The sequence below is a fragment of the Protopterus annectens genome, chromosome 12.part0, assembly GCF_019279795.1.
Source record: "Protopterus annectens isolate FY-2018-M chromosome 12.part0, PAN1.0, whole genome shotgun sequence".
NCBI classification, from domain to species: Eukaryota; Metazoa; Chordata; order Ceratodontiformes; family Protopteridae; genus Protopterus; species Protopterus annectens.
The window spans coordinates 499,007,862-499,021,219 of NC_056746.1; the positions used below are offsets into that span (position 1 = coordinate 499,007,862).

The window sequence follows — 13,358 nt, forward strand, 5'->3', positions numbered from 1 at the left end:
ACCACACCAACTGTGGGTAAATCCAGCATTACCCACACCCAGGCATGGGTTATTGCTATATTACTTACACTTAGATGCTGAACTGGAAAGGAAAAACCTCATTATGTGTCATGCTTTTCACAGAATGGTTTTCTTTGTTTTAATTATATGACTCTGTGATGGTTTAAGCCTTCACCAATTTCACATATTGGGAAAGATAGTACTTGAGACTGACCTCCTGACATTTTTCCATGTGAGTTTATGATGATGTTTTTTGATGACCAGAATGAGACAATCATAAGATAACAAATAAATGAATGAAAAGGGGAAGGGAAACTGCACTTCTACATTTTGATTAACAGAAGACAGTTTATCACAGGTATCGGGCACTCTGAAATTGAGCATTTGCAAGAGAAACATATTAGCCATTCATTAGTGTGTGTGCGTGTGTGCACGAACATGTACATGGACATACATGTGTGACTGTGTACAAAAGATAGAGAGATTATGAATGGCAGACTGAAAGCTGCTGAAAGTTTTTTCTTAGCCTATTTCTTTACCTTTGTTTTTGACTTGCTTGTTATATGTCTGATAGAAGGGCATTTAAAAATGAATATGCCCTTTACAAGAGTCAGTTTTCTCTTTTTTTTTCCCTTTGAATTTTTTTTATTGCTCTTGAAAATACAAACCACAAAAATCTGTATGTGTCTCATTTATATATAATATAAACATCTATTTCAGACTGAGGTTATCTTTTTCATTATTCAGTTAAACAATGTGCTCAATAATTTTATAAACATTTCTCCTGATACTATGTCCTTCTCATTTTGGTGCTATTAAATACACAACATTATATATAGTATTTGCCTCCTAGGTAGAGCATCCTGTTGTATAAATATGCTACAGACACATAGAGTTTATATCTAAAGTTATATCATGTTATATCCCACAGCTCTTTTGCAATGCTGTACAAACAAAAAAGATGCATTTTGCCAAAAGAGATAAAAAAAGACATTATTTATATTCAATAACCCTTCTCCTTTCCCCATTGATTTAATCATATTGTAATAGAGAGTGGTGATCCCACAAGGTGATTACCCTGAAGATAAGGGAAACAGGCCAGGATGGGGACATCTTGAATGAAACAAACTAAGCAACGCTGATACTGAACAAGTGTTTAATAAAACAAAGCTTTCAGGTCAAACAAACCCTTCATCAGTGTATAAAATACTAACACATACTAACCATTTTTATATACTATCAAAAATCACACAGCCATTAATTATTCAATTAAACAATCAATCCTAGTTGAAAACAATAGTTGCAGAAGAACAGAACATATTTTTCAAACACATTTGTTTATACCTCAGTACAGGTTTTAAAGAAACATTCTGATTTAAACCTGGTAATACAGTACCCATTGCTATGCCAGATATTTGATGGTAAATTCTTTCATTGAAAACAAAATAATTATTATCTAGTACTAAATGGAGAAGTTCACACACAGCTTCACTGAATCTACCAGAGTATTGCCCATTTTTGGCCAGCAGTTCCCTTATGGCATCAGCAGAGTGATGATGAACATAACTATTTACATCAATTTGCTACTCTAGAGAAGGAGATAAGAACGTTTAAGGCACTACAGTGGGTACACCCATTGCTAATACATATGCCAACCTAGTACTGGATAAATGGGAGCCTGAATATATATATATCACGGCCTACAGCAATATTCTCAGAATATTAGTTGCTTTAAAAGATATGTGGATGATTTGTTTTTTTGTCTGGCATGGTAGTAGGGATGAACTAGATGTGTTTTTAAACTATTTAAACAACAGCACTGAATGTTTACATTTTTCTATGACATGTTCAGATACTAGCATTAACTTTTTGGATGTGAGAATTTTGTTTGATGCTACTGAAATTCAAACTACTGTTTATAAAAAACCTACACATAGGAATACATTTCTCCATCGAAGCAGTATGCATGCACCACATGTGTTTGAAAGTGTTACAAAAGCTCAGTTTATTAGAATTAGTAGACTTAATACTTCTATAGAAGAATGTAAGAAACAAATGCAGGAACTGAAAGATGAATTTATGGAGAGGGGCTACAATAGGGAGTCCCTAGATATGGAAATTGAATATGTCTTGAGCTGTAGGGATGATAGTACTAAACCTTATTGCTCTATGAACACAATGGAAGTATTCTTTATAACTAAAGCGACCAACTTAGATGTAGGTAAGCTTACATTTTGTTACAGCTTTTAACAGAGCTACTTCTGAGGTAAGAAGAATTATTAATAATAACTGGTGTATATTAACATCTTGGGTCTATATTACGTGATCGAAGATACTGTTCTTCGAACGCGTAATAGTCAAACCAAATACATTGAAAACACATAACCGCGAATGGCCACGTCTGCAAATTTTTTCCTAGGGAAAAAATTGCGAGGCCGTAAACAAATGAAACACACTTCCCAATCCTAATCAAGTGGGGGGCTTTACCCCAAACATGGGGGGCTGCATCTCCCATACCCACCCTAACTAAATATGCCAGCTCCAAGATCGCTCAATGTTGGGGAACAGGGCAAACCGCGTGAACAGCCAACTGAATTTTTTCCTTAGGAAAAAATTTGTGTACATGGCCGTTCGTGGTTTATTGTTTGCGATGTTTTCAGTTCGACTGTTACGTGTTCGAAGAACAGTGTCTTCGATTGCGTAATAGGGAACCAGCATCTCTACCTGAATTATGTTCCATAGTTGACATGAAACCCAGTTTATCATACAGAAACTGTCAGAGTTTAAAGCAGAAGTTATGTTATAAAGACGTGTATCAAGAATGGGGAGGGGGGGGTAACAGCAGCTAAATCAGGTACCTTTCCTTGCTACAGTTGTAGCTGTTGTGAAGTCATTAACAAAAATAATACTTTTCAACACCCTATAACTAAGAATAATTATATATTTTCTGGCTTAGCAACATGTGTTACAATGAATATAATATACCTGGCTACCTGTAATAGATGTCAGGCATTTTATGTTGGGAAATCTACCAGAAAATTGAAGGAGAGAATAACTGAGCACCATTCAGAAATAAGAAGTATTGACACCAATTCCTTGACTAAGCATATCAGTACATATGGAAATGCACATAAATTCTCTTTTAGGGTGATAGAGTATGTAAGGATATACGAGGGGGAGATCTTAACAATAAGCTTGAGATGAAGGAATATGAGTGGATAATACATCTTTGTGCTGATGTATTACCAGGTTTAAACCAGACTGTTTCTTTAAAAGCTGTACTAAGGTATAAACAAATGTGTTTGAAATAGAGTTCTGTGCTTCTGCAACTATTGTTTTTAACTAGGATTGATTGTTTAATTGAATAATTAATGGCTGTGTGATTTTTGATAGGATATATAAATGGTTAGTATGTGTTAGTATTTTATACACTGATGAAGGGTTTGTTTGACCTGAAAGCTTTGTTTTATTAAACACTTGTTCAGTATCAGCGGTGCTTGATTTGTTTCATACTGTATCCAGTCTTGGTTTTATGAACTAAGCTTTGTTCTGCAACTGTTAGGCTTTTTGACATCTTGAATGAACCAGAGCTAAAGTTAGGGTTGTTGGAGTATTTAGCTAGGAATGAATAGCTGTTATATGGCAAAATGCATTTGAGCAAAGTAATGGGGATTGATCTCTTTAACCTGAGATACTTGGGCTGCAAATGTCTGAAGTCAACTATTAACCTGCTCTTTCTTAAGGAATAGCTATTCTGGTATAAATTAAGTTATTTGGGAGAATCCAGATGAGTCTGTAATACTTTAGTGGAGTCTGCTTGAGAAACTGTGGCAAACCGCTTGGTACAAATGTCACAAAATATCAGACAAGAAGAGCTTCAGCTCATCAGCCCTGTCTGCAAAGACAGTATCTGCATTTCTTGCTGCCATTACTTCATCAGCAACTGCTTATTGTGTTCTCTGCTTATTGTGTTCTCTAGCAGCACCTGCACCTCTGTTAACTATACAAGATTTAAGAAAGGGTTCCTGGCACATCCCCTTGACTAATGAGGCTAAGGAGAAAACAGGTTTTTCTACACCTGATGGGATGTTCCAAAATGCAGTCCATATATGATCTCCACAGGGATCAGGCCACATTCCAGAAAGTAATGACCAAGTGCTGAAACTTCACCAGTCTTATGCTGTGGCCTATCTGGATGACATTGCCATCCATTTAGAAGACTGCGATTCTCACCTTCCTAAGGTGCAAGCAGTATTACATTCACTACGTCAGGTTGGGTTCACTGTTAAAGCTCTGAGATGAAATGTCTGAGTGACTGAGGTAACTTACCTCAGATATACAATTGGGAGGAGAGAAACCAAGTCATAAAGAGAGAAGGATGAGACCGCAGAGAACTGTCACGTCTTTCAGGTAGAGAAACAGATAAGGACTTTCTTGGGACTTGCTGGATATTATCAAAAGTTAAATTTTCAATATGCCTCCATTGTATGTATGAAATTGACCAGAGGTAAGTGCCTGAATGAATCAGGTGGACATCAGAAGCCAAAGAAGTTTTCCAAAGGTGGAAATGAAGCCTTTGTGTCGAACCAGTCCTTGTGTCCCCTGATCTCTCAGAACTGTTCACTACATATATAGATGCCTCAGAGGTTGAGGGGGTCAGTGCTGAAACAAAAGATGGGTAATGAGGAACATCTGATTTGTTATTCCAACAAAAAATGAGTAAAACATAAGACTAAAGAGAGGGAATATCTGTCCTTATCTAGGCTTTGGTGTCCCTCTGCCATTATGTATCAGACAGGGGGTTCACCTTGTGTATTAATCATGCTCCAGTCCAATTGTTTCGCCAACTAAAGCAAGGCAATATAAATCTCTGCAGTTTGCCCCTTGTGCTCTGGCAATTTTACTTTTGAATCCAGCATCATCCTACGATTAAACATCACAATGCAGGTGGTCTGTCTGTAGCTCACAGACATTGTAGTACACTTGAAGTTGGTGGGATCAAGCTACAGGTCTGTAATCTGTAACATACCACTGTTGTTCCATTAGGTACATGAGCAACAGATAAGGGAAACAGGCAGTAATAGGGACATTTTGAATGAGCCAGAGCTAAAATTTTTCTTGGAGTATTTGGCTATTAATACAAATGCATGTACAAAGTAATGGGGAATGATTCCTTTAAGCTGAAATACATGGCTTCAGGTGTCTAAAATCAGCTGTCAATCTGCATGTTTTTTAGGCTAGGGCAATTCTAGTATGGCAGAAGTCATTAAGAAGACTCCAGTGGAGTCTGGAATTGTTTTGTGGCATACTCTTACTGAAAGAGACACTGTATGAGCCAGTCATCTCTGAGATGGAACTGCAGCATGAGATCTACATTTTCTAGTGGGATGCCTAATAACAGAAATCTGGAGATTACTGGACCACAGAGATTCTTGTAAAAGACTTTTCAATTATTTGCAGGGGAAGCCCTGACCGTAAAATATATTGTCTTACAAAGACTTCAGTTTTGTTTTCAGTGAACACCCTGGCCTTTGTGTTATATTGACATTTGGCATTTCAGGAAAAAAAACTTGTGTTATGGGTTCACCAGAAGATGCAATTTCAGATTGTTACCATTGCAAAAGATGTCCTGCACCTTTGCTAAGTACTGTTGTTGATGTAGCTAAAGGCTTGAACTATGTAGTCTACTGCAAACATCCTGCTGTGTTTAACTTTTGCTTTTGGTAACATTTTGGCAAAATTAACCCATTTTGTGTTATACCAATAAATGTGTACCAATCTACGAGAAACTGCATGTGTTTATGGCCTTAAAAGTTCAAAATATATATAATCAAACTAATAATTTTATTATATCATTCTTCACCACTATAATTTCTTTCTTGTCTTTCTAATAAAACCTATCATATTATGATGCTTATACAAAACAGGTGCTTCTGTCTGACATCCAGGTAACCCTCTATCACTACAAACACACATGCCCAACCCAATGCCATTATGCAATAGAATACTGCACTTTTCTGTTACCCCTACATGCTCTTTCCCATTCTAGGTAACCTCTTCACCAATGAACCCTTACTTCAGCTGTTCTAGATGTGTGCATCCCAACTCTACCCAATAATTATTACAGATACCGTTCATAAAGAGAATTTTGCAAAATTTAGTGGTGGCATATCATTATAGTTTAACTCATCTTCAATTCTCAAATCATTCCAAAGTATATAACATGCCACTGCTACCTTCAAACATTGTACCCTGCCCACTAATCAGAAAATCAACAGGAGTCCCAGGTCTTATATACCTGTATTCCTTGTTGACAATTTTGAACAACCATAGACATTAGCCCAAACATTCAATTTCTATGTCCATCTTTCCATTTTAACAAACAAATAAATAAATGTAATGAGTGATTGCAGAGAGCTGATGGTCAGCAAGCATTGGGGCAAGAAAAAGCATATAGAAATGAAGCCAAAGTAAGCAAACATATCATCCATATCATTAAATTATGCAGTGAACCAAACTGTTCCTTGGAGGCTGCACATACTGTGAAAAAAGTGTGAACATAAAGATACAATGTGGAACACAGGACCACACATTCTACACAATTATACTCTTTATGGTTATGTCAATGGTCCCAACTCAAAAATAAAATGTGAACATCCTGTCTGCTGTTCCTGACTAATATATATTAAATATCAGCCAAAACATTTCTTTACTAATAAAGAAATTGTTTGTTTAGTATATTTCACTTTGTGAGCTGGCTCAATATCTAAGTTCCAAACAATAAGTCTCCTATTAAATGGAGTTGAAAGCAAGTCAATGAAAGAATGAATGGGGCCCCATTAATTGCTTTGTGCTGGAGGTATAACAACTATTCTTGTTTAGTAGTGTCAGTGATTTGAGATAACGCACTCATCTTTGGTGCTGGAAGATCAGGCAGATGTGGATTATATTCCAGTGGTGGCTGGTGGCTTCAAATCAAAGGGGGGCTGTAGGAGACAGCTGAATGGGTGGGGCCAATGGGAAGGGTGTGGCCAACTAGAAAGGGGTGAAGCTATGCTAAAAACTGCAAAAACAGGGACTTTAATTAAATAAATACGCTGCCCTGAGTGCTAAACCATCATTATGTGTCCAATCAAGACAAAATGAAGTACAGAAAAAAAAATATTTCAGTACATTGGCTACATGACAGCTTACTTAATATCTAGATGGAAACAATAAGGTTGTGAGGCATGAAACAATGAATTTCTTTTTAAATACATTACAGGAATGCCAGTCAAAATCAAGTATAAGAAATACAAGCAGCACTCAACTCAAATCACTTCTCCTTGCACTGTAGTTCTAATTATAATTTATATTCAGCTTTATAAAAGTACCAAGTAACATGCTGAAAGTTGCAATCTCTGTGATACCCCCACTTGTAAAAATGTTTCTTAGCCAAAAAAAGACCTGCTGCCTGACAACAACTATCTACTTGTTTCATGGGGAAAACATGATCAGATTTAAAAATGAACAGCAAACAAGAAACAAGCTCAAGATAAATTGGTTAAAAGATTACTGCACAGGTTATGGATCACATATGATAGATTGGAATTCAGTTAAGTTTACGAGTGAGAGACAGAAAATAAAGCTGCTTTTGGATCCTGTTAGCTTAGTACTAAACTATGAACTATATGATAGATTGGAATTCAGTTAAGTTTACGAGTAAAGCCTGCAAAGATGACTGCAAGTCTCCAACAAATGTAATGAGCTTCTGAAAATATTGTGATCCTGTCCTTTATTACAAATACTGTCATATGCATTTCAATACCTAAGGCTTATACGTTATTTGGTTATGTAAATATTCTCTGCATGGCAACAACAAAAAAGCTTTCAATGTTGGTAATTCTTTAACAGTATGCTTATTAAAGCTTACTTGCATCTTACAGTCTCAGACAAGCTTACCTGATGGTCATTAAAGCATTGCTACTTAAACACAGAGCAACAGGCTCTGCAACAACATGCATTTTCTAAATAAGAAGAAGCATAAATCAACAGTATAAAAATATGACAGAAAACCAGAACATTCTGCAAAATCAAGGACAGATGAAAATCCACTGTAGTACTTGTGTCTACTTTGGATGGGAGGATACTCTGCCCACTTACACTGCATAACTGCTCCTAGCCTTGCTTGGACACATCCAGAGAAACTATGTGGGGAGTGGGGTGCAACAAGTATGTCACAATTTGAAATGTCTCTGGCTGACCATGATGGCCCTGACACGTTTGTCATACCTCTCAACCTCAGAGCAAGAAATATGGACAAAGCCATAAATAAGAGTGGGACAAAGGCCCAAAAATAAGGACAAATTTTAAATACTGCTCTTATAAACTTAGAAAGATAATAGAATAGTAGGTCTTGCATTAGTAGGAATTTTCTGAAGGGTATGAAGTCTGAAACTCAAATGTTTGTCATTATTTTTCTAACTTCAGTCTTTAATGATTTCCCACTAATTTGCCAGAAAACCACACTTTTATGAAAAACGGACCAAAGATGTGATGCAAAAATATAAAATAGCCACACAATACAGCTGGGAACCTGTCAAAGAAGGGACACTTTTTTAAATATTAGTACTGTTAACTTGAGCAGCTGATAAAATAAGAGACTCTACATGCATTTCTGAAATTAAAAGTAATCTATTACTCTGATCATTACAATTATTTATTAATTGTAAACCTTCTATGTTTTCTTCCAAATTTGCCATTTTGCAGAGTAATTATTAGGGGAGAGCAACATTCTGAACCAAAATCAGGGACAGTTGAGAGGTTTAGATATACCTAATTCTATAAAGTGATTTATTTGTTCGTACTTCTCAATCTCTTAATGTAGGAAATCTGGACAAGGCCAAATATATTGGGGGAACATACAAACAGTACTAAAAATTGCTCTTGTATAAACTTAGTTGACAGAATAACAGGTCTTGCTTTAGCATGCATTTTTCTGATGGGTATGAAGTCTAAAACTCAATGTCTGTCATTATTTAGTGACTTCATTCTTAAATGATTTGCCAGAAAAACCACAACTGTTATGAGGAACAAACCAAAAATAAGAAGCAAAAATCTATTAATTCTGCAAAAATCTGGAAGTTGAGAGGTATAGTTCAGCTGGGGCTGAGTTTGCCACCCTTCCACCCCTCACAAAATCATGGTCAAATGGGGCTTCCCACCTGCAGCTATTCAAGTGTCCCATTATTTGGCTATTTCACGCCATTTGCCATAAACACTGTAATGTGCATACTGCTTTACTTCTACAATGATTTGGATTTCATTTAAAAGTTTTATTTTACATTTTACAACACAACCACTAATAGACATCTGCTAAACAAAGCAATGCAGTTTTACAATGAAAATAGACTTGTCATTAAAACTTCTCTGCCCTTGAAACTCACATTCATTGAAACAGCATCAAAACCTACATTCAAAGAACATACATCTGGCCAGTGGCAGATAAAGATTAACTTTGGGCTGTTTTCAAATCATAGGCCCCTTGCACAGGAAACATACATGTATTCTTTGATACACCTTCCTGATTGTATTAAATTATGCTCCTTGTATAATACAGTACAGTTGTTAAATGGTATTTTAAATTTATTGTTTTGAAAATTTTTCCTGTAAACCATGAAATAAAATGCATGCACCAATAATGACAAAACTGCCCAATTCAGAACATTTCCATCATAAAAGTCTACTCAAACTTCTACAATCTACCAGTAAATATGCACAATCTCTGCAGAAGTAAAAGCAATCTAACTAATTCCACATTAAAGAGATCTGCAACTAATGGAGAGGTTGCTGCTAGCACATAACTTTATATTTCATTGTTTCATCTACAAATAAAGTGCTTGTTGCTCTTGAGGAATAAATTGCCTATGCCACATTAAAAAAATGATAAGCTAGTAATATTGCAATAGGGAATGGATGGCAAAACGATAGGTTCATCATTACTAGGTATCTCCGCCAAAGAGGACATTCTCAGGACTGCAGCATCCACCCTCTTTAAAAGTACAACACAGTACAGTAAAGCATCTATATACTGTGAGAGTAGAACCCACAGCCTTTTGCATCAAAAGCAAGTATACTACCTGTTGTGCTATAAGCAGCACTAAACTTTTCTTCAATATCTCAGCTCCTTGTAAAATGCACTCAACACTCAACTGTATCTCTGAACTTTGAAGCATACGAAATCTGGAAAAAGCCAAAATGTATTGGGGGGGGGCCCAAAAACTAGGGACCCATTTTAAACATTGCTTGCGTAATCTTGGAAAGTTGCTAGAATAAAATGTTGTGTTACCACCAAGTATTTCACTGCCACATCTTGAACCCAGGACCCTGTGTACTACAGTCAGAGCAACATACCACCATGCCATATCAGCTGTTTCATGAAAAACAGGTAGACTAAAACTTAAATGGCTATCATTTAGTGAATTCAGTTCTCATCATAGCTCTCAACATCTTAGCACAAAACACCCAGACAAAGCCAATATTGGAGGAATACAGCCCCAAAACATATTCAGTGAATTCAGTTCTCACCATAGCTTTCAACTTGTTAGCACAAAAAAATCTGGACAAATCCAATAATGGGGGAATACAGTCCCAAAAAATAGGGAAAATTTTCAAATATTGATCTTATAAAAATAACATTGCTAGAATAAAAGGCTTTGTGTAACCATGTACTTTCTGAAGAATATAAAGTCTGAAATGCATATGCCTGTCATTATTTAGTGAATTCAAAATCCAGAAAAAACACAGATTTTATGAGGAACAGAGCAAAAATATGAGGCAAGCATTTCACAAGTGGTGGTGGGTAGGGAATTCAAGCTCTTGCTACCTACTTCCAAGGTACAGGGTTTGAGTCTAGCCACCAGTATGTATACACACACACACACACACACACACACACACACACACACACACACACACACACTCTCTCTCACTTCTTTTAGTATAAACAAGTCCCTGCAGAGTTTCAGTCCAAAAGCTGCAGCTTTGTTAAGTCAAGCTCCAGTTTCAAAACCACACACACACATTTCTGTGTATAAATAAGTACCTGCAAAGTTTCAGTCCAAAAGATGTAGCTTAGTTAATTCCAGCCAGCCAGCCAAGCTTCAGTTTCAAAACAAAAGCCCCACGAGAGCAAAGTCCTGTGTCCTTCCTGTGAGAGCAGGCTCCAGCCTGCAGACATTGCAGTCCGATCCCCTTCCAGTCTATGCAGTTGTAAGTGCATAGACTTCTGGAATCTTTGCTGTTACAGGCTGTCTTCCAAATCCAGACTATCCCACCAGCAGTCTGGATTCTATGCACATGCTTTGTACTGGTTCAGTAGCAGTCTGAACTAAAGAAATTGTGCGAGTGTGCATGCGCAAGTTACAGGACTCATGTTTGTTGTTTTTATTTATTTTTTCTTTTGTTTTTATTTATTTTCTCTTTTGTTTTATTTTTTTCTTTCTTTTGTACAACTGGGGGGGGGGGGCTGCAGTCCTGCAGCCCAATAGCATGAGCTGCCCCTGTTCTATTCCCAGACAAGATACCAGAATTATTTTACAACACTGACACTGCAGTGCAGCATGGGGGGTGCACTCCTGAGTGTGCCTTCCTTCAGATTAGACATTAAACTGAGCTCCTATCTGTAGCTCTAGTGGATGTAAAATATCCCTTGGCAGTTACCAATAAAGAGTATAGTGAGTTCCGCAGTGTCATTGCCAAAATGATTACCACTGTTGGTCTCCTGTGAAAACAGAACACTGACCTAATGGGACTAATCCACTCAACACAGAGTAAATAAATAAATGTAGCTTAATAGGTAATCCCCTTTCTTGCTTTTAAAGTAAAGTCTTAACATTATATATTACTGCAATTAGATTCTCAGCTCTGTAATAACTGGTATGTCCCCTTTTATTTCTTAAAGGCCATTGCCCTATAAGGATAAAAGAGACTGCAGGAATAGGACTAAATATAGAAAAGTGTAATACAGCCAGAGCACAAATATGCATGTTATCCCATTGTTGACCCTTAGTATGTATTACATCACTTGGATGAAAAGATAACTAACTCCCTTCTCAACACTTTAATGAATGAAAACAAAATGGATGGTAAGATCCACGCTTAAATATCTTACCTGCCATACCTATTAGTTTTACTTTCCCCTGTAAATAAAATTATGTCATTTGTTATTTGACAAAGATAGGAGATAATATGATTTTCACTATACTGAAAATGACAGTGACTTGTCAGATTAGTAGACTGCATATGTGTTTTTGCAAATATTTTTTTTGGCTATCATCTACTTGGTGTAACAGTGGCAAAGGTACAAAATGTCATTACAATTCTCTTTTGATGCAGAAATAATGAATGCAACATAAAAAAGGACTATACAATTAATTGTATATGATCTGTCAAAGACAACGTAAATGTTTTTCTGCTGCTAAAATTCATCACAGTAAGCATAATACACAGGATATAATGTAGAAACAGTTTACGTTACTTCAGTAAGTTTTCTATCAACAAAAGTGAAACTAATCAAATGTGGCAACAATTTTTGACTGCAAAACTATAATTCTAAACTAAAATACAGTTGAATCATGGTGCAGCAATGGGTAAAAAAGTTAATAAGACAGCAACATTGATACTGAAAGGGATTAGTCACAAACCTCAGTGCTATTTATTGGAGCGCCTTTGGTTTGGAGGTATGTTAGCATTTTGTTGTGCAGGTCCCTTGTCCATGTACTGGTACTATAATGAAAAAAACAAGCACAATAAACAAATATTCAAGATCTTATGGAAAATGTGAAGGCATTATATGATCTGCACACTAGATAACAATTAGTGCCTGTTGCGCTACTTGTCATTATGGGTGTGTCAAACATGCAGCCCTCAGACAGACCTACCTACAAAGTAATAAAAGTAAAAGTAGATATTACTTTGACAGCTGTCAAAATAACTGTCAGATGCTGCAATGTGACAGCTGTTGATACCTTTCAAAAGAGCTAGCATTTTAAACATTGTCAAGCAATGCAAAGAAATTCCGTTTTGTAGCTTATCTATTGCTTTTAAGTGCAGTACAAAATGTGACTGCCCCAGTAGGACTCCCTCACCCTATGCCATGCTCCAGTCAAAGAAATACAATTCAGGTATAGTGCTTAAACAATGCTATATTACCAGTATGTGTCTTCCATCTAAAGTATACAAAGCAGAAAGTCAGAGTTACAAGCCAGACGTAGAAGTATTACAATACCAAATAGTGCTTTTCTGAGTTATTTTAAAACACTGAATATTACTTCTTTGTTGCTACAAAGTACAATAAAAATGTTGCATCTCCACCCTGA

The 13,358-nt window shown here is 36.4% G+C and overlaps 1 protein-coding gene across 3 annotated transcripts in view; it reads right to left on the reverse strand.

Moving 5' to 3' along the window:
- Positions 1–13,358, reverse strand: part of OTOA (otoancorin) — a 952,220-nt gene that overhangs the window by 796,830 nt on the left and 142,032 nt on the right. For all 3 annotated transcript variants that reach the window (XM_044089617.1, XM_044089616.1, XM_044089618.1), the window contains exon 6: positions 12,684–12,765. In XM_044089617.1, the coding sequence (XP_043945552.1) occupies positions 12,684–12,765 (82 nt within the window). The remainder of the gene's footprint in view (positions 1–12,683; positions 12,766–13,358) is intronic.